Genomic DNA, 20242 nt, shown 5'->3' with positions numbered 1-20242 from the left:
CTCATCTCCAGGGAGGTGATCTAATTACAGTCAAACATACAATATTGAATAGGGATTAGAAGAAACGGCTGCCTTTACAAAATGGGATTAAGATTAAAACATGGCTTTTCTAGGGTACGTACATCAATTCAAACTGCCTTTTTTTTTTTAACCATCTTCAAAACCCTACGTGCATTTTACACTTCCAGCATGTCTCAACTTGGACAGGCCACGTTTCAAATGCTCAGTGGCCGCAGGTGACCAGTGGCTACTAAATAGGACAGCACAGCTCATGGAACCGCTGCCCAGTTCAAGACATGAGATCTCCTGGGTGCAGCTGGATGGAGCCCAGGGTCCCCTCCGTCCCAGGCCCCAGACTGGCCTGGCCTGAATTGGGGTGCCTGGAGTTTCCAGGAACTGGACCTGGTGGCTTTGTTCCATGGATTTGACCCATGTCCTCCCTCCCCTGCTTCTCTTCTCTCTTCCTCACCCTCTGCCTGCAAAACCCACCTCCCGAGGCCAATTCACCTTCAGGAGAAACTCCGCACCGGGCTGTCCCAGCGTCCTCTGGCTCCAGCAAGGATCACGACTTCGGATGTCCTGTAACAAGAACCTTTCCACCTGACTCCGAGGACGAGCCGGGACCAGGCATCTAGGGATTGAAAAAGCCACCTTCACCAAAAGGGGGATGACACAATTTTGTGAATGCGATTGACGGCAGCGAATTTAACACACTGTAACCGGCCAAAATGTGAAAATTTGCCTTATAGGGATATCCCTTCAAAAACAATTTTTCAAAGTTAAAAAATAAAATAAATACAAATAAAAAATATATATTGGTTAGAGAAAGAGTGGATTCCAGGATAGCAGGGGTGGGGGTGGGGGATGGGGAGCGAATGCTTGGCACGAGCAGCCCTTCTGCTTGGGGTGGTGGAATAGTTTGCGGAACGGACAGTGCTGATGGGGGCCCAGCATCGCGAGCGTAATTAACAGCACAGAATTGTACGCTCGAAAGTGGTTAAAACAGGGAGTGTTATTTTGTCTGTATGTTACCCCAAGTTTAAAAAAATCAGTCCCTCCTGACCAAAAGGGGGGAAAGAAGTGTAACAAATAAGGCAACAGTGGCTGAGAGAGTTCAAATAGACATGAGAGGCTACTCTGGAAGCTATTCTTATGCAAGCTTTAGCTAGATACTGCTATTTATCATGTTTTGCCAGACCCCACCAAAACCATTCCTGCCAACCCTAAAGAACACCTAGGGCTTTATCTGAGATTCTACAAAAGTCCTTTCACTAGGGTCACTTTCCAGAAACCTACAATCTCCAAATGGGTCCCTGGACCAGATAAATCCTGAAACCTAGAGGGCCCAGCCTCTCCAGAACATCAGCTAGTTCCATCCCCCTACCCCATATTACCAACAGCGCCTTCCAACATGAAAGAGTTCGAATGGCTGTAGCCCAAATACCCCTAAAGAGTGGGAGACAGATCAAAAGTGATGGTAGAGTTATACAGAGAAGATAGTGTTTAACAAATGAGTATGAGTGCTGAATCATTATATTGCTATTTTTTTTAGTCTCCAGTATCTTAGAGCAGCTAGAAGTAAAAACCTAAAATTTTGGAATTGTAACCCATACCAAACTCTGAAATCTGTTCTATAACTAATTGTTGCGGTGGGCTTTGAAATTTATTGCTTTTTGTGTGTGTATATGTTATATTTCACAATTAAAAATAAATGTTAAAAAGAAAAATCAGTGCCTTGGGCTGTCGGGTAGGTTGGCACGGTCAGGGGTGGCGGCCAGGGAGCCAGGCTGTGACAACAGGTACTGGACAAGGTGCGAGCAATGAAGCGGTGGCAGTACTGTCACACGGTGACGTGTGTGTGACACTGTCCCAAGCATCTGACGTGTTTGTGTCATCCTCCCCACTACACCCTAGGAGGTGGGGGTAGTTACCACCCATTAGGTGGATGGGGAAACTGAGGCACAGAGCGGCAAGGCCCAGGCTGATGGGTGGGGGCTGGGTTGTGCGTTCAGGCTACCTGGCTGCAGCAGCACCTGCCTGCGTAGTCACGACTACTGTGCTGCTTTGGGGGCGGAGGGTTGGGGGGATGGGGACAATCAGGGACAGGCTGGGGGCCGAGGGCATGGACGGAAAAGCCAGCGCTGCCGAAGGCAGGAGCAGTTTGGGGGAGGGAGCAAGTCTGGGGAGACTGGGGGGCATTCCTGGAAGAAACCAGGTGGAGGCCAGCCCCTGGGATGGGGGTAGAGACTCAGGTGGGGAGCTGAGGAAAGGGGGCTCAGAGGCGATGCACCCCAGTCCCGCCCCCATGAAACACACCTACAGGAAGGAGGGCAGCTGGGGGGTGGGAGGGGGTGCAGTCATTAGCTCAAACAGAAGGGGGTCACCTGTGGCTGCCATTGCCCGTCTGTCCCCCATGAGACACCTCCTGGACCCACCCTGACCCCTGTGACCTCTGAGATCTCCCCGCCCCCCACCTTTAGGGGTGTCTTCCCACCCCTCACTCCTGACCTTCTCTACGTGACCACAGCCGATTCCTTCTTGGGCTCACGGTCTAGTAGCATCCCGCAAGCTCTCCCGGGAACCCTCTGGGGCCTCTTGTCCCCTCCCAGAAAAGAATCCCGGGTTCTCCTTCCACATAAGCTGTTTATGTGCCAGGTGCTGAGGGCTCTCCAGGCGGTGGCGACCTGGGTAATAAACACAAAAATAACATGTGTAAGAACAGGTTAGGTGACCGGCTCTGGGAAAAATATATATAGCAGGGAAGAGGCCCCAGGGGTGGGGTGGGGATGAATTTTTAGGGCCACTGTGGAATCTGAGGGGGTGGCATTTGGATAAAGACCCGAAAGAGTGAAGGGGACCACGTGGCGAGATGTCAGGCAGAGAGGATTGTAAGTGCAAAGGCCCTGCGGCAGGGCAAGCCAGAAAGGAGTGAGGGAGGGGAGGGTGAGAGGTGGGAGAGCCAGGGGGTAAGGCGTCAGGGCAGGTGGGGCCATGGTAGGGGGTTGCTTTCTGATCTTTAGCACCTTGTCCTGCCCAACTCACACCCTCTTCCAAGTCCTCATCTGACGTCCTTCAGCAGGTGAGGACAGAGCCCTTGGGCTGGCCACTAGAGACTCGCCCCCCTTGTCATTCACAAGGTCATCGGGCCTTCCAGAGGTCACGGTTAGCTTTTACACAGATAATCTCAGCCCATCTCCCAGTGTTCTTGAGTTAGAGGCATTGAAATGATTTTACAGTCTTTCGAAGTATAATTGACCTATAATAAACCACACGCCTTTAAAGTGGACAATTTGATGAGTTTTCACGCCCGTGAAACCGCGGGACAATCAAGATACTAAACATTCTCCACTTTCCATCACCCCAAAACGAAACCCTGCACCTATGAGCTGTCACCCCACCCAGCCCCCGGCCACTAAGAATCTGCGCTCTTCTTCTATGGGTTTACATATTCCGGGCACTTCGAATAAACGGAATTACACAGTACGTGCCCTTGGGTGTCTTGTGTACTCGTTTCGCCCGGCTTCTTCCCCTCCGCATCTTTATTAAGGATTCATGCAAGTTGTTGCGCGTCTTTAAACCCATTTTTCATACGAGGAAACTGAGGCGCGGAGAGGCACGGCCTCTAGCAGGGCTCTGCGCTGCCGCTAGGGGCGCTGTGGTACGCGCCGCGGCTGCCGCTGCACACCCACAGTGGGAGCTCAGCCGCGCGGGCTGTTTCCCGCACCTCGGTGGGGGCGGTTCCAAGGGCGGGGCCCGGGGTGGGGCTTCCCGGCCTCTGCGGCGCTCAGATAAGGGCTGGCGGGCGGGCCTCGAGTGCGCCTGCGCGTCGCGATAAGGAGGGCGAGGCCTTGGGCCCCTTCGCGAGCCCTCCATCCGGGAACCTCGGCCGTAAAGATGGCGGTGACGGCCGCTATAGCGGCTGGTACGGCACTCCGGGGTCTGGCGGCCAAGATGGGGGCTGAGTAGCGCCCTCCTTGGCCCCGCCCGTCCCAGGCTGGCGAGGAGCCCCTGGGGACGACGGGGTGGAGGCCGCAGCCCCCCGCCGGGCCCTCGGTCCTCCCTCCCGGCGCGTCCATGAACTCGGTGTCGCCGGCCGCCGCGCAGTACCGGAGCGGGAGCCCAGAGGACGCGCGCCGCCCCGAGGGTCGCAGGCCGAGGGGTTCCCGAGTCCCGGACCCCAACGGCCTGGGGCCCTCCGGAGCCAGCGCCCCTGTTCACGGCCCGCCTGCGGCCGCTCCCGCCGAACCGGACGAGGTGGACAAGTTTAAGACGAAGTTCCTGACGGCCTGGAACAACGTTAAGTACGGTGAGGAGGGGGCAGGCCCGCGAGGGCTGGGACGGGGTCGGGCCGGGAGCTCGGCTTAGGAGGGAGCTTCGTGCTCCGGAGGGGTCAAGGAGAGCCAGAACCTGTACCTGCCGATCATTCTGTCATTTGTTCTCCTGTGAGTCACCTGTAGGTCCCCTGCCCTGCCCAGCCCAGAGCCGACCTGTGGCTGTCGAGCAAGGAAGGTGTTTTCAAGTCCTGTCCCATTTCTCTCCGTGAGACCTGGGGCAAGCTCCTTTGCTTACTTATGCCTCTTGTTTTCTCACCCTGTAAAATGGGTACAATGATAAGAACTGCCTTAATTCATCCTCAGTTTATGGTTGGCACTCGTGGCAGTTACCTGGTGCCTGGCTGCAGCTTCAGAAGAAGATTGCACTGATTCCCTAGAACCACCTCTGAGATAGGACCTAGGATTGTCCCCACTTCACAGATGGGGAAACACAAGAGCTGTTGCTATCTTAACGCTTTTATTGTGTGTCTGCCCCACATCTGCTCAGGTTGGTCTTTCAAAAGCCGCACCAACTTTAGCAAGATCTCCAGCATCCACCTTTGCGGCCGCCGGTACCGCTTTGAGGGCGAGGGTGAGCTGGTGACCAGGGCCAGGGTTGGGGGAGACCAGCAATGTGTCCCTGGCAGCAGCTGACAGGCCGGCTCTCACAGGTGACATCCAGCGTTTCCAGCAGGATTTCGTGTCCCGCCTGTGGCTCACGTACCGCCGGGACTTCCCGCCCCTCGCTGGGGGCCGCCTGACCTCAGACTGTGGATGGGGATGCATGTTACGCAGTGGGCAGATGATGCTGGCTCAGGGCTTGCTGCTGCATTTTCTGCCCAGAGGTGAGCAGTGCCAGGAGAGGGAAGGGGCACTGGGGGTATTAGAATTGGTTGTCGACTAAAGTCATGTTATATGCCAAGAAAATTTTGGGGGAGAGTGAAAATTATAAATTAAGAACTTGCCAGGATTTTGAGAATTTAGGTAAAATGGGGTTCTCAGGAGCATTAGAATTGTGTGTTAGGGTCTCCACACTGGCACTGTTTGACAGTGTCCCCTACTCCTACCAGACTGGACATGGGCTGAGGGCCCGAGCCTGGGCCCCCTTGAGCCGTCGGGGTCAGTTTCTTCCAGCCGGTACAGAGGCCCTGCCCGCTGTGTGCCCTCACGCTGGGCCCAGGGCACTTCCGAGCTGGAGCAGGAGCGCCGGCATCGGCAGATCGTGTCCTGGTTTGCTGATCATCCCCGTGCCCCCTTCGGTCTACACCGGCTGGTGGACCTCGGGCAGAGCTCAGGCAAGAAGGCAGGTGACTGGTATGGGCCGTCGCTGGTAGCACACATCCTCAGGTGAGGGCTGCTGCAGGGAACACGGGAGCTGCTGGGTACCACCAGGAACTCAGGCCTCCCCTCCCGCCCCCAGGAGAGCCGTGGAGAGCTGCTCAGAGGTTGCCCGCCTGGTGGTGTATGTGTCTCAGGACTGCACCGGTAAGGAGGGGGCTGGCCCCCACAGTTACGGGATCTTCCCCTGAGCAAATCACTGCCCCATATACCTCTTGGGACTCAGGCTGAAACAAGTCTGGGGCAGTGGGATATACACAAAGAATTCAAGGCCTACATAGTAGGGGGGCTGAGGGTCTCTCCCCTTTGCCTCTCGCAGCAGAACCAAGAAAGGAAAATTCTGGGGCTTCTCCGTGAATGAGAATATAGGAGATCTAAGGTCATTTTCTCTGGGCCTGTTCATTTTAATGCTACAGCCAGTTTTAACATGCATGAAAGGCTCATCCCCTGTGTCTTAAGGTGTCATTGTAAGGATTAAATAAGTCAGTAATACATGGAAGACCCTTACAGTAGCATTTGTCACGTAGTAAATGTTCACAGAATACAAGTTATTACTGTTGCTATCCCCGACCCCTTCCAGATCTGTTCAGAAAGGGTTGTATTCCTGGTAGCCTTCTTGGATTGCTATCGGGGACTGTACAACGCTGTACAAATGTATATGCACAGTTGGAGGGGTTTGGGGCAGGGTTCCATTTTCAAAGAAAGTTGTGGCCCAAAAAAAGTTCTTTGGGAGATGGGAAAGCGGCTGACAGAGCAGCAAGGGGAGCAGTGGGAATATGGGCACTGGCAGACAAGGGAATCCAGGACTTTCAGTTTTGGGGCAGGCTGCTTGGCGCTTCTGTTTCCATATTGACAGACCAAAGCACTGCACCAAGCAGTGGAACTGGGGAGAGCTTCAGGCTGCGGGGAAGGTTTTCTGCCTCTTCCTGGTTTTATGCGTAGGGCCTTGGTTGCCCTTTCTGTAAAATAGGGATGTCTGCACTTGCCTGGAGTTGCAGGATTCTCGGGTCGTTTGGGGGGACACTGCAAAGATAGTCCTTTTCCATCACAACACATGGTTCCTGCTGAGAGGCAGCATGGAAGAGGTTTTGCCCCTGGGGTCAGAGGGCAGCTCACTGGGCCTTGAAGGGTGGGCAAAGGTAACCTGCCTGTCTCTACAGTGTACAAGGCAGATGTGGCCCGGTTGGTGGCCAGGCCTGACCCTGCAGCCGAGTGGAAATCTGTGGTCATCCTGGTGCCTGTGCGACTGGGCGGTGAGACTCTCAACCCTGTGTATGTGCCCTGTGTGAAGGTGGGTGCAGCCAACTCCACAGCGCCTCTGCCGGGGAGCTGTTACTTTCTCGGCTTGGTTTGGGACCCGTTTCAGCCTCCTCCATTCCTTCACCTGTTTATTCAATAATTGTGGAACTCCTGCTGGGATCCAGTGGTGGACAGAACAGGCAGAAATCTTACATGCTAGGAACAAACACTAATGGAGAAATGAGAAGCAATGTCAGGGAGAGGGAACAGCAAGGCAAGGGCCAAGGAAAGACCCTGGTATATTTGAACTTGGTAAAAACCCACGTTCTCCCTGTGGCCCTCCAGGTCTGGTACCAGCCGCCTCACTCCCTTGCTCTGCTCCAGTTGTGTCGGCCTCCTTGCTGTCTGTGGAGAACTCCAGCCACAGGCCTTTTGCCCTTGCTGGTCCTGCAGTTTGAACTGCTCCGTTCCCCATAAATCCATGTGGCTCTTTTTATCTCCTTCAGATTGTTGCTCAAACGTCCCACCTCAATGAGGCTCTTTCCGACATCCCCATTTAAAACTGCAAAGGCCCCGTCCCCACGACCCTGGATTGCCTTTCCTTGCTTTACTCGCTAGTGTTATCACCTTCTGACATGTGAGATAACTGATTCTTACTGCTCATTGTTCCTCTCCCACCATAGACTGTCAGTTCCACGAAGGCAGGATTCTGTCCATCTTGGTCACTGCTGCTTCGGGGCCTAGCACAGGGTTGGGTGGGTACCCAGTAGGCGGACTCAGGTTTTTGTTGAGTGATTGCCCAACAGCCTCTGCCCACTGTCCCCCACAGGAGTTCCTGCGTTCAGAGCTGTGCCTGGGCATCATGGGGGGCAGGCCAAGGCATTCGCTGTACTTCATCGGCTACCAGGGTAGGCCACACCCCTCCCTGCCCCGTCCTACCCCACCCTTCCCGCCTCCCATCACCTCTCCACACCCCCTCACCTCTCCACACCCCCTCACCTCTCCACACCCCCTCACCTCTCCACACCCCCTCACCTCTCCACACCCCCTCACCTCTTCACCCGTGCAGATGACTTCCTGCTATACTTGGACCCCCACTACTGCCAGCCCAGTGTTGATGTCAGCCAGGCCAACTTCCCCCTTGAGGTGAGCCTGGATCCCAGGCTGGGGCTGGGGGATGGCGAAGGCACTGGGGACCCCCTGATCCTCCCGTCTGTCTGCTCTAGTCCTTCCACTGCACCTCACCCCGCAAGATGGCCTTTGCCAAGATGGACCCAAGCTGTACGGTGGGGTTTTATGCTGGAGACAAGAAGGAGTTTGAGACACTCTGCTCAGAGCTGACCAGGGTGAGCCAGAGGAGTGGAGGGGTGAGATATAGGGGGCTGGGGGAGGGAGGGGTCCAGGTTCCTGGGGTCTGGCAGACCCAGGTCTGAGCTGTGTGTCCTCTAGAAAATGTAGACAGTGTCCACCCCTCAGGACCAGAGTGTGCCAGGCAGACCATCCCGATCATTCTGCCTGCAAGCCATGAAACCTCAGCTCCAACTGGATCCAAAAAGGCACGCCACTGCAATGTCAGGGGTCATTGCTGCCTTGGGGTACAGCTATCTCCAGGGGTCTCAAGCAGGATCCCTCTCTGTCCCTTGCCCCCGCTGTCCTGTCAGGTTTTGACCATTGTGCTCCTCTGGGCACCCATCCTCCCAGCTCAGGAAGAAGGGTGTCCCACCCTCCCTGGAACCATGGCTGAGTCCCCAGGTCTGCTGTCAATTGGCTGGCTGCCCTCATGTGCCTGTTCCCTGATCTGAACTCTGGCCAGGGAACAGGCTGGCCCTCAAGGGGCGGGTCCCAGGGGAGACAGAAACACTGGGTCAGGTTGTTGGCAGTCTGCTCCCCTGCTCCCCCAGGTCCTCAGCTCCTCCTCAGCCACAGAGCGGTACCCCATGTTCACCCTGGCCGAGGGCCACGCTCAGGACCACAACCTGGACAACCTCTGCCCCCAGCTTGCACAGCCAGCGCTGCGGCTCCCTCGTGCAGGGCGGCTCCTCCAGAACAAACGCCCCAGCTCTGAGGACTTTGTGTTTTTATAAAGGGAGGGGATGGGGGAGAAGATGCAACACTATTTATTTTTTTATTTATGTCACACTGGTGTGGAAGCCTGTAGTCTGGAGGTGATTGGTCACCCCTTCTCACCTCCTGGACGAGCTAAGCTGAGACCTGTCCGGGAAACCGCCAGGCTGGGGCTCTCAGCCAGCGCCTGCCTCCCTCCAGCTGGCCCCTCCTCATTCCCGGGCACTCACTCAGGGCCAGACTCAAGTACTGTAGTTTGCACTGGACTGTCCACTCCCCTCACTGGTCCTGAAACCCCCATCCTGCCAAGGGCAGTGGGGAGACCACAGGCACTGGGAGCTAATAAAGCTGTTTGGCTTGAACACAGCTGTGGACTCTCAGCACATGGGGGAAAGGATGGGTTTCAAGGTGAGAGTTCCAAGTTGCCTGGAGAAGCTTAAGTATGCCTCAGTTCCCACAGGTATAAGGGGAGGAGACTGTGCCATCCATGGGGGGATGCAGGGTTTTAGAGAGCGGACACTATTGTCAACAGGAACCTCGCACACTCACTCCATGCTGGGCTCAAGGGCCGCTCTTGGGCCTCCGCTGCTTTTTCCGTTGCCGGCCCAGCTGGCGGAAGTGCAGCCGTTTGGGGTTGAGGCCGAAGGCCTGCAGTCTCTGGCGGCTAAACTCCTGTCCACCAAGTGTTACAGTGGGGCCCAAGAGGCGTGCCTTCTTGCCCCTCCTCTGCCTCTGGGGGGCTGGCTGCTTGGTGGGTGACACACAGGCCGTCTCTTCCTGTGCTGGGGGCTTCTCAGGCCAGGGCTGCTTCCCACAGCCCCCATCAGGCCTGGGCAGCTGCCCCTGCAGGCCAGCTTTGTCTCTCTGTGGCTTCCCTGTGGTTTCCGTGGGTGTCTCCATCCTGGGGGGTGGGGCAGAAGTTGGGGTTAGTTCAGGCAGGTCATGATTAGACCAATTCCTGAGCACATGCCCCCCCCAGTTCACAGATGAGGATAAGTGAGGCTCAGAGAGGTGACAGCCTAGAGATTAAGGGGGTTCCTGGGATTGATGCTAAGGAAAGCAACTTGTCTCCTGAACCCGGTAGCTGCACCATGACACTGACGGTTCTGGCCCCCGTGCCTGGGCCTTCACTGAGCTATTAATGGCTTCAGCTGGCTCCTATAGAGCATTCACTGTGCTTGAAGCCTCCAGGTGATTAACTCATTTAATCCAATAACCCAAAAAAATACCAGCCAGTTTTCATCCGGTTTTATAGACAAGCCCAGGGGTGGGGAACTGATTACCCAGGGTCACAGAGCGAAGATGTGAACACAGAGCTCTGGAAGCCCAGTCCCAAGGCCTGGAAACAAGTGGCCCACATAGCAAGACTCAAACCCCAGCATGGTAGGCGCCCAAGCCCACCCTATCGTCCCCTCCCCTGGCCACACTCACTCCTTGGAGAGCGACTTAAAGATCTGCTGCTTTTTCCAGGAGTTCTGTGCCTTCTGTGTGTATGCTCGCTTGTCCCGCAGCTCCTCTTGCTCTGACCTGCAGATGCCCGACCGGCACACCTGTCACCACCTGGTCCAGGGGCTGCGTCCCTGCCTCCCGGGGGCTCCACCCTCTCACCTGTACATGCAGGTCTTTTTCAGGGAACACCAGCGGTTTAGCTCCTTGTCCTCAGCGGCAAGGATCTGCCCAGGAAGGGAGGGTGGGAGCCTGCTTTATGGCACCCCAGGGACCCTGAGACTCTTGTGAGCCTTCATCACCTCACTGGTCTAAGGAAGAGTGGGTGATGCCCGACCCAGCTGGGCAAGCAGGATGGGAGCCACCCATGTGGGTTATTCTGGGGGTGGGGCGGGGACACAGGCTCAGAGAACCAGAAGGTTCTGACTTCAGTTTCACTTTGGCCTGCCATTCCCGCAGCCCTCAGACCCAACGGCCAGCTTCCACCCTTCTCCCACCTCCTGAATCTCTCCTTCAGGCTGTTTCCTCACTTATGAGACAGGCACCCCCTACTGGAAGGCCACTGGGAGGAGTAAGTTTGTCAGTGTAGATGATATTGGCTCAACTACCATCAGCTATGTTTGCAGCCCCTAATTAGCCATCACTGCCTAAGGACGGGGCACACAGGCACCACGGGTCACAGAGCTCCACATCTCCCCTCTCCTGTCAGCTCCACCCCGGGGTGGTGGGAGCTGCTACTCGGCCCATTTATAAGACAGGGAAACTGAGGAACTGGTGGGTGTTAAGTCACTTGTCCATGGTCACACACACCTGGCTGAGTCAGGATTTGAACCTGGGTCATTTGGCCTTTGCACCCACCAAGAACTAAAAGTGGCATTTCCAGGGACCGTTCTGTGGCACAGGGTCAGGTCCTCCGCCTCCTAGAAATCCCTCGGGGCGGGTGACCGGCCCTTGTCAGCCCTGATACCAGCCACCCCTGCAGTGGCACTAGGGACACGGAGCCCAAGGCCAGCGCCCCCCACCAGGGCAGACCTCCTCGGTGCTGAGCCCGAAGTCACAGGGCACCACGGCACGGTACTTGAAGCGACAGGGGAGGTCATCGATGATGTCCTCGTAGTCCAGCTGGTAATATTCGTCCAGGTACTCCTCAAAGGTGGTGTCTCCTGCCCGGGGGAGCACCAGGCTGCTGGGGGAGCCGGTGGCAGCCTCACCATCCCCGCCCACGCACAGCCCGCCCGCCCTGGGCCTCACCGGGCTCAAACACGGGTTTTGCCTGGCCCACAGCGGCAGCGAAGGGCGACTTGCGCTTCTTCCTGCCTGTTGGGGGCGCCTCCCACGGCCTCCTCCACCGTTGGCTGGGGTCGTAGTCAGCGTCCATCTACCAGGACATGCGAGTCAGGCCAGCCCCTCGGGGGCCCCTGGACACCCCCACCCCCCACCCCATCCACGGCACCTACATTGAAGTTGGGGTCCTCGCAGTGCGGCTCCTGCTGTTCTGGCCCGTCCCAAGTGTCCCAGTTCCAGTCTTCTGGTTCCAGAGGACACAGATGGACGGGAGAGTGGGGTCAGAGTGGACCCCGGGTGTCACGTCCCCCACCACCACCCCCATGCTCACTGACCCCACCTTCAAGCCCTTCCTCTTCTTCAAACTGCGGCTTCTCCTCCTCCGTGGTGCCATAGTATTCATCCCCAAAGCACTTCTGCAGGGGCGGGGTGGAGGGTCAGCAGGGCCCCCCAGGGGCAGAGGGGCTCAGCAAACATGGGGCCTGGTCCCTGTCTCCAACCATGCCAATGTCCCCCTTCCTGCGTTTTACTCCTGCACCTTCTATGGCTCCCCAGTACCCTCATTGGACCTAGCTCCAGGTTTGAAGATCTCTGTCTGGGCTCCTCCACCCTTCCTGGCCTCCTCTCACCACCCCCACCCCACTACTCTCTGCCCTCCACTACAGGCTGCCATTCAGTCCCCAAAACCCAGTTCTCTCTGCCTGAAGGCCCCTGTCCCTGTGGTAGCCCATGCCTAGGGGACTCATTTCCTCTTTGGTCAACTGCTACGCAGGCCAAGTTAGCTGCCCATCCTTTCTTCCCCAGCCTGCCCTGCCCTCCAACACTGATCAAGGGTCTCTTCCAAGACCCCACCTCTCCCCAGATGCCCCCCAGGCCTGAGCAGATCCCACTGGCTTGTAACCACAGAATCATGTGGCTATCACTAGACAGTGATACTCTGGGAGGAAAGGGACTACTATGCTGCCTGGTACTTGATATACAGTAGGTGCTCAATGAAAGTTAGATGGCATCTCTCCAATCCGTGAGCAGAAGAGAACTGAGGCTCAGCTGGTCCCTGCTGGCCTTCCAACATCCAGCAGGGGTCTGGCAAAGGCAGACATGGCTCACTCTGTTGTTTATTGAGCACCTGCTATATGCCCAACCCTAGGCAGCATCTCCCAAAACTCTCACAACCACCCCAAAGGGCGAGAACAATCCTCATTCTGTTATGAAACTGCAGGTCAGGGCTGAGAAGCCTAGAAAGGAAAGGCTCAGCTACACGGCACCCTCCCACTCCAGTTTCCACCTGGCCTGCCTTTCCTGACCTTCCATCCTCGGTCATGGGCCTCCTTTCAGCCCTCTTTCTCCCACTGCCGCCCTCACGACCCTGAGTTTTCATGGCCTGATAATGTGCTTCTCCAACTACAACAATAAACGCTAACGGCATGATAAATGAGTTTTAAGGAAATACAGCAACTGCTATTCCTCATGCACTTATGTGTCTTTGTCTCAATCCATCCTTACACAGCCCTGAGGTACATGTTAGAACCGCTTTACAGACAAGGAAAGAGCTCAGAGAGGTCAAATCACACCCGAGGCCACACAGCCAGGAAACACCACCTGATTCCAAAGCCACGCTCTTGAGGACCCAGGGGTGGGGCTGAGTGGGGCGCGGGGGGAGGCACCTGCATGAGCTGGTCGTGTCGGGCAGGGTCAAAATCGTCCTCCAGGTCTCGCTCTTCAAGGCCCAGCATCTCGTTGCCTGTCACCTGCCGCAGCTTCTCCAGCTTGGCCAGGATCTCCTTCCTCTTCAGGTTCTTCAGCTGTTTCAGCTCCTCCTGTTTCTTGGCTTTCTCCTATGGGCAGCGGGCCGGGGACAGAGGGAAGGTGTGGGCTTGCCTGGGGGGCTCAGGGGGCCCTCCCCAGCCTGCTCCCTGTACACTCACCCTCCTCTTTCGCTCCCTCGTCTCCTCTCTCTTCTCCTTCCTCCGCTCATCCTTGCGGCGCACGGAGGATGTGATGCTTCGTGGATAGGTCCTGACCTGCGGGAGGGAAGGGCCCAGAAGGGCTCACCAGTGATTCCAAGGGCCCAGAAGGGTTCACCAGTGATTCCGGGGCTCTCTGGGCACCAGACTCCCCAACCCCTGCCCTGCACGCACCATAGCCGAGTCTGGCTCCTCAAAGCGAAAGTTATATTTGTGCTCAAAATCCTCCTGCTTCTTCAGAAACAGCTCCCCCTCATCTGAGGAGTCATCTACAGCCAGCTGGACTGGGGGGCCGGGGGCCCTGGGAGAGGAGAAGGGATGGAGCTGGGGGTTAGCTGAACTCAGGTGGGTCGCCCACTCCTGCTCTCTTGCATACCAAATGCTGCCCCCAGTGTTTCCAGGTTTTAGCTTTTTGATTCTCACAAGAACCCTACAATGCAGGGGCTACTATTATCCCCAATTTACAGATGGGGAAAATGAGGCAGGGATGGTTAGCAGCAGGGCCAGGATTTGAACTTGTGGTTCTCCCTCACACAAGACTTACTCTGCCACCATCTGGATACAAAGGAAAAAAAACACACTGTGGGCTTTGCCTTCCAGCCTGCGTCAGCTGCTTCGGAAGGGAACTTGAGACCCGTGTTCCCAGGGGCCACCCCTGGGGAAGGGCTGAGGGTCAGACTGGGGCTTGAGCCACCCAGATTCGTTAACTTTTGTTTGCTTGTTTTACCATGTTCGTGATTTCTCTCTTCACCAAACCACATGAGTTTTCCAAACTTTCTTCAGGACCCCGTAAGCACAGCTGCTCACCCCTCCTCCTCCTCCTCCTCCTCCTCTTCCTCCTCCTCTTCCTCATAGCGTTTGTTCAGGACATAATCCCGCAGGAACCGCTCGCCTTCATCCAGCTCTGGGTTGTTCCAATACTCTCTGAGGTGAGTCTGGGGTTAAGGGGGTGGCGAGGACCCAGGTCAGGGCCTCGGGGGCAGGAGAGGGTGGATTTAGGTAACTTAAGTTTCACAGCCGTGGTGGCTGGAATGACCCCTTTTAAGACTGGGGAAACTGAGACCCAAAGATGGGAGCCGATTAGAATTAGTGGTCTCCACGTATGCACTCTCGCCTCCCCTTTGAGGATCGGTTTCTGGAAAGTGGTTGAGTGGATGAAGGGCTGCTGGAGGCACAACAGGCTGTTTACTGTGAACTCACCAGTTCTCTCAGGGCCTCGGGGTTCGGAACCTCCTCCTGCCCCTTCAACCACTCCACATAGCTGGCCTCCTCCAGGGCCTGGGGGAGACCTGAGCTGAGTGCCTGCCATCCCGCAGGACCCTGTCTGGCTCCATCAAGGCCAGGACAGGTCCCAACCCCCCAAAGCCAGCCCCAGCTCCAGCCCTCACCTTCTCCTCCTCGGTCTGAGTGCGTTTCTGCAGCAACCCGGAGCCACCTTCCCCCGCACTGTCCTCATCCCCACTGCCCTCCACGAAGGCCCGGAAGCTGCCCACGCGGGGAAACAAGCTCAGGACAGGCAGCCGGGACATTGCTCCCTGCCCCAACACGGACCCCATCCACTGAGCCCTTGGTGACCCTCCCAACAGGCACAGAGCTGGGCGGAGACAGAGAGAACATCATTAACTCCGGTTTAAGCTGGCACAGAGACAGCAAGCGATATGCCTGAAGTCACACAGGCAGGAAGTGGCAGAGGTGGATCCGAACCCAGGCCCGTCTCTTCTCCACCTGGCCCCTGTGCCCTGGTCAGGCTCACCTTTCCTTGAGTCGTTTCTGTTCCTCCACATAGCTGCGGGACGCGGTTTGCTGCGGAGGAGAGAGCATCAGGGGTCTCAGCCCAGTCCTGGGCCCCTCAGCCCCTGCCTGGCGTCCACTTCCACTACCTGGAGCCTCTGACTGGAAGTCTCGCCATCTGAGTTCTCCTCATCAACGTATTTGCTGTGCAGGGAGGGAAGGAAGCTTCAGAATACACTCTCCACAGCCTGTTCATCCCTGGGGGGAGGGGAGCTGTGATGAGCAGCAGCTAAGGGTCCCAAGGGTGTGTGTGTGTGTGTGTGTGTGTGGGACCCAGAGGCTGCTGCTCTCAGGGGTTCCCTCCATCCTGTGTGTGTGGGGGTTGCTGGCTTCCTCTCATCCCCACGTGTCTGCCTGCCCTGGGAAAGCTGGGGTTACTTGGCTTTCTCCTCACCCTCCTTTCTCCAAGATAACTTTCCTTTCATAGTCCTTCAGGTACATGGGCCGCGCTCTCTTCTGCTTCTCCGTGGCTGCTGGCTCCTCCTCACTCTCCGAGGATGAGGCTGTGGGCCCACCAGAAAGCACCCACTATCACTCACAGCCCCCCCACCCCCACCCAAGCACAGAATCCCACAGGACCAGGCCTAGGCAGAGGTTTCAAACCCCAAAACCACCAATTCCCCGCCAGAAAACAGGTACCCCAATTGCTACAACCTTGGGGACGGGGGGCATATGTGATTATTCCATAAGTTAGTCACATTTTGAACAGAGTCAAATGTGTAAGTACTGAGCATATGGGAGCCGTCGTCGTTACCGACAACGGAAAACAACCAAAGATGCTCTGATAAACGCTGACCGATAACGTCAAAGTCTCACTAAACTGCTGCGGCACCCCAGAAAGAGACGAGGAGCCTGGGGCCCGGGTTCCCACCCACCTCCTTTCTGGTAGAAGGTGGCATCTTTCTGGTAAATGCGGGGGTCTTTCTTCTTCAGTAAGGAGAGTGTCCTGTAAAAGTCTCGCTCCTGCTGGGGGTCAAATTCCTGGGGTGGGGGAACAGAGAAGGGTGGGAGACAGACTTAGAAGGAGGCAAGAGTCCTGGTGGTTGGGTATGATGGCGGGCAGGTGTAATGGGAACGTGTGGGAATTGGGGGCCCGGCATGCATTAGGGAACAGGGGAGACCTGGCTCGGAAAAGGCAGGTGGGGAGGAGTTCCCTGTGGGTTTGAGGAAGGGGAGGGGGAGTCAGAGAGCCAGATGGGACAGAGAGGCCCTCCAGGGCAAGCAGAGAAGGGTCACACACAGGTATAAGACAGAGGAAGGTAAAGGGCCAAAGGGTAGGCACTTCCGAGTGAGGCTGGCAAGGAAGGGCTGCTGGGGGGGGAGGCAGAAAGTTGGGTGCTCCACGCCGCAAAGGGTGCCCCACTTTGGGGACAAGGCTGACACTGAGAGGTGTAAAGACTCGGGAGTGGGGGCTGTGGTGGGGCTGGGGGTTCCCGGTGTGGGGGGGGTTAGGATCGCAGCCCCCACATCAGGAATCCGTGGGGGGCGAGAAACAGCTGGGGGTCGGGCAGCCCCTGGGGAAGGTGGAGAGCTGACTGCCCCCCACAGAACTGGGGGGCAGGGGCTGGACGCTCCGGTACGTGGCGACGGGGACTGGGGCCTGGAGACCCCTGCACGTGGGATGTCGCACGTCCGGGCAGGGCCGGGGAGGCTCACCACGCGCTCGTCGCTGGAGTCGGATTCGGAGCTGGAGTCGCCGCCGCCGTCGGGGTCACCGTACCGATCCTTCACTGCGGGACACAGGCGGGACGCCCCCCACCCCCGCACCCAGGTCAGTCCCGGGAGGCGGCCCCGACGCCCCCACTTCCCGACCACCCCGCGCACGCCCCGCACTCACGCCGCTGCAGCTCCTCGCGCTCCCGGTAGCGGCCGTACCGCGCGGCGAACGCCGCGTTCACCCGCAACGGCGACGCCGCGCGCGGGCCCGGCATGGCGGTCGGCAGCCCAATGCGCACGCGCGTGGCGGGGCGCAGGAAGGGGGCTGGGTCGCGCTCGGCCCCGCCCCCCGCGCCGTTTAAAGGACGCGCCCGCTCCGGCCCCGCCCCCGGCTATTTCCGGGATTCCCCACCCCTCCCCGCCCCTTGCCGAAGGCCCCACCCCTACGGGGAAGGACGCGGCCGCCGCCCACGCCCGCCCCGGAGCTCCGGGCACCCAGCTGACATCTGGGGGCCCTTTCTCCACTCGCGGTTTCCTGCCTCCCTTCCGTTCCGACAGTGCAAACCGCGGCCCCACCCAGCTCCCGCCCCATCCCTGGTGCCCTGGGAATTATCGCTGTCACCCCTTCCCCGAAGCCTCCGGGCGATCGGCGACCGGCCCCCCACCCCGATCCTACCCCCTCACTGGACGCGCGATTCCCCACACCAGACTCGGAAATCAGAAGCTCAAGTTTTAATTTGAGATCATGCTCAAGTCTTAATTTAATGGATAAAAACATTAAATTATCACACGCAACATTTTCTTTCATAAAGCTTAATAAATAGAATTTTTTTTTAAACACTGTACAGGACACTGGAAAACAGGCCCCCAACACAATATAAATGAACCTCCTGCCACCCTTCTACTGATCTGGAACACTCCCCCCTCCCCAATGGCCAAAGCAGGGAGCATACTTCAGGGCTCTCTCTGGGCACAGGTGGCTCAGACCTGGCCGCAGCCTCACTCAGGGGCTGGTCCACAGCGCCGCCAGCCCGGGGCGCGGAGGAAACAACCGTTTAGGTAGCTGTTGTATGTAGGAGCCCCTCTCTGTCCAACACACCAAAGGGGGTGAGAAAAACCAACGAGAAATGCCCCCCCAAAAAACACACACCCCAGAAATCAACAACAAGCCACAAACTGGTGCCCCTCCCCGTTCAGTACTGGAGGAGAGGAGTGAGGGGAGAAGGTATCTCTTCCCTCCTCTTTCCCTAGGAACCCGTTGGGCTCCTGTGGTTGGAGCCGGCCTCCCGGAGTCACAGTGGGGTCACGGAGTGGCCCTGCAGGATGTCCGTGATCTCCTGAGACCCCCTCTGCCGCGCCAGCTCCATGGGCGTGAGGCCCCCGGCGTCCCGGTGACGGAGATCGGACTCGGCTGCCAGGAAGTGGACCACAGCTGCGTGGCCCTCCCTCACGGCCAGATGGATGGGGAGGGATCCGGTGGCGTCGGGTGCGTTGACATCGGCGCCGTGGTCCACTAGGACCTTCAGGGTGTCCAGGAATCCTGTGCGGGCTGCGTCGTGGGCTGGCGTGGTGCCGGAGGCGTCCTGGACATTGGGGCTGGCTCCTTGCTTCAGCAGCTCCAGGGCAATAGTGGGGCTGCCGAACATCATGACCTGTGTGAGGGCAAAGGGTCAGGGGGGCCCGGAGAAACACCAGGAGCACGAGGCCCCTGGGACTTGTTTGAGACCCCTGGAAAAAAAGGACTTCTGGGGGTCCAAGACATCCTCCCCCAGGGGGTAGCCCCACACCCCCGACACTTTCAGGGAGCCTAAGTCCCTCCCCCAAGGAACCAGAGCTCCCATCTCCCCCAAAATGGGAAATCACCAGGAAATATGAAACCTCTCCCAGAAGATGGGCCCCCAGAGAATGGGGACAGCCCCCCAAAGTATTTGGTGGCTCCCTCAAAGGGAACGGGATGCTCAAAGGGAACGGGATGCTCACTGGGGGATTGAAAACCACTTCTCCAGGGAATACTTCCCAGATAATGAGGTGCTCTCCAGAATACCTGAGACACCCCCCCCCATAAAATGCTCCCCAGGGAGTTAGGGACACTCATGCAGTCTGAAATTGTTTTCCCACTGGGACTCCCTTCCCCACATGACCTACCAGGGAACCTGCACACCACCCAGTAAAGTGAGATTCTCCAAGTAACCGGAGACCTCTCTGAGAACCCCCAGGAAGCATGAAACCCTTTTTCCAAGGACCCCGGCCCCACCCCCATTGCACGGAGAACCCCAAGAAACCTGAACCATCCTCATGAAACCCGGATCCTAAGTATCAGGTCCTCCCGACTGGGAAAACTGAACCCCCCGCCCCCCGGAAACCAGGGACTCCCCCTCCTCCCCCCAACCTCACCCCATCCACCATCCTCCCGCGAAAGGCGACCTCGGCGAACATCGTCGGGGCAGAGAAGGGGAGCCGGTCCCCAGTCCGGCCCCTCCGGGCCCAGGGGAGCGGAGGGGAGGGCTCGGGGTCCCGGTCCGCAGCCGCGCCCCTCCCCCGCCGCGGGCCCGCCGGCCTCACCTGCAGCGCCGTCTTGCCGAAGCGGTTCAGGGCGTCGGGATGCACCAGCTCGCGGTGCAGAAGGCGGCGCACCTCCTGCACGTCGCCGCGGGCCGCGGCCCCGCTGAGCCGGTCGCCTGCGCGGACCTCCTCCAGCAGCATGTCGACACCGGCGGCCTGCGGGACCCCCCGCGGTCCCCCCAGCAGCGCGTCAGTGCGGGCGAGGCCGCCGACCGAAAAGCCCTCCCAGCTCGAGCGGCCGGGCCCGGCCCCGGCCCGGCCGTCCTAGGGGGCGCCCCGGGGCGACCTCCGCCCTCCCAGCCCGGCTCCTCCCCGCCCCGTCAGCCGGCCGCCGGCGAGGGGCCGCGAGCCGGGCCCAGCCCTCCGCCGCCCGCCCCTTGGGGGCCGGGTCCCCCCAGCTCACCCTCCCTCCTCCGCGACGGGCGGGGTCTGTTCTGCGCCGCCGCCGCCGCCGCCGCCGCCGCGCCCGCCACGGGGGGCGGAGCCAGGCCCAGGCACCGCCCCTCGAGCGCGCCCATTTGTCGTCCTACCAACTCGTTACATTGTAGCCAGGCACCGCCTGCCCGGCGCGTGACCCTCTCCTTG

The 20242-nt window shown here is 58.3% G+C and overlaps 3 protein-coding genes across 6 annotated transcripts; 1 reads left to right on the top strand and 2 right to left on the bottom strand.

Moving 5' to 3' along the window:
• The first annotated feature begins 3814 nt into the window (after positions 1–3814).
• ATG4D (autophagy related 4D cysteine peptidase) lies at positions 3815–9316 on the top strand. 3 transcript variants are annotated; one of them, XM_077121834.1, is made up of 10 exons: positions 3815–4306; positions 4822–4905; positions 4985–5158; positions 5384–5660; positions 5734–5798; positions 6812–6942; positions 7720–7871; positions 7944–8036; positions 8117–8236; positions 8792–8929. In XM_077121834.1, the coding sequence occupies exons 1-9, from the start codon at positions 4075–4077 to the stop codon at positions 8229–8231; spliced, it is 1323 nt and encodes a 440-aa protein (XP_076977949.1). In that variant the 5' UTR covers positions 3815–4074; the 3' UTR covers positions 8232–8236; positions 8792–8929. The 3 variants fall into 3 exon arrangements, with proteins under 3 accessions (XP_076977949.1, XP_076977948.1, XP_076977947.1); XM_077121833.1 differs by having other exon boundaries at positions 3817–4306; positions 5384–5620; positions 6812–6904; ... (1 more) ...; positions 7960–8036; positions 8792–9316; XM_077121832.1 differs by having other exon boundaries at positions 3818–4306; positions 7720–7798; positions 7960–8036; positions 8792–9316.
• KRI1 (KRI1 homolog) lies at positions 8985–17371 on the bottom strand. 2 transcript variants are annotated; one of them, XM_077121830.1, is made up of 19 exons: positions 17277–17371; positions 17096–17169; positions 16315–16420; positions 15834–15942; positions 15529–15583; positions 15402–15451; positions 15037–15133; positions 14849–14926; positions 14456–14583; positions 13823–13949; positions 13610–13705; positions 13349–13519; positions 12025–12100; positions 11858–11928; positions 11652–11778; positions 11433–11563; positions 10563–10627; positions 10386–10481; positions 8985–9855 (listed from the first exon to the last, which is right to left on the bottom strand). In XM_077121830.1, exons 1-19 carry the CDS (start codon positions 17368–17370, stop codon positions 9516–9518), a joined length of 2091 nt encoding a protein of 696 aa, XP_076977945.1. In that variant the 5' UTR covers position 17371; the 3' UTR covers positions 8985–9515. The 2 variants fall into 2 exon arrangements, with proteins under 2 accessions (XP_076977945.1, XP_076977946.1); XM_077121831.1 differs by having other exon boundaries at positions 11858–11925.
• Positions 17372–17807: 436 nt separating this feature from the next.
• On the bottom strand, positions 17808–19974 carry CDKN2D (cyclin dependent kinase inhibitor 2D). The gene is made up of 2 exons (XM_077119602.1): positions 19658–19974; positions 17808–18747 (listed from the first exon to the last, which is right to left on the bottom strand). Exons 1-2 carry the CDS (start codon positions 19796–19798, stop codon positions 18388–18390), a joined length of 501 nt encoding a protein of 166 aa, XP_076975717.1. The 5' UTR covers positions 19799–19974; the 3' UTR covers positions 17808–18387.
• Between the last annotated feature and the right edge of the window lie 268 nt (positions 19975–20242).

Source organism: Tamandua tetradactyla, chromosome 11, assembly GCF_023851605.1.
Source record: "Tamandua tetradactyla isolate mTamTet1 chromosome 11, mTamTet1.pri, whole genome shotgun sequence".
In the NCBI taxonomy this organism is placed as follows: domain Eukaryota; kingdom Metazoa; phylum Chordata; class Mammalia; order Pilosa; family Myrmecophagidae; genus Tamandua; species Tamandua tetradactyla.
The sequence above is the reverse complement of the archived record's forward strand: the minus strand, read 5'-3'. Positions and strand labels throughout refer to the sequence as shown.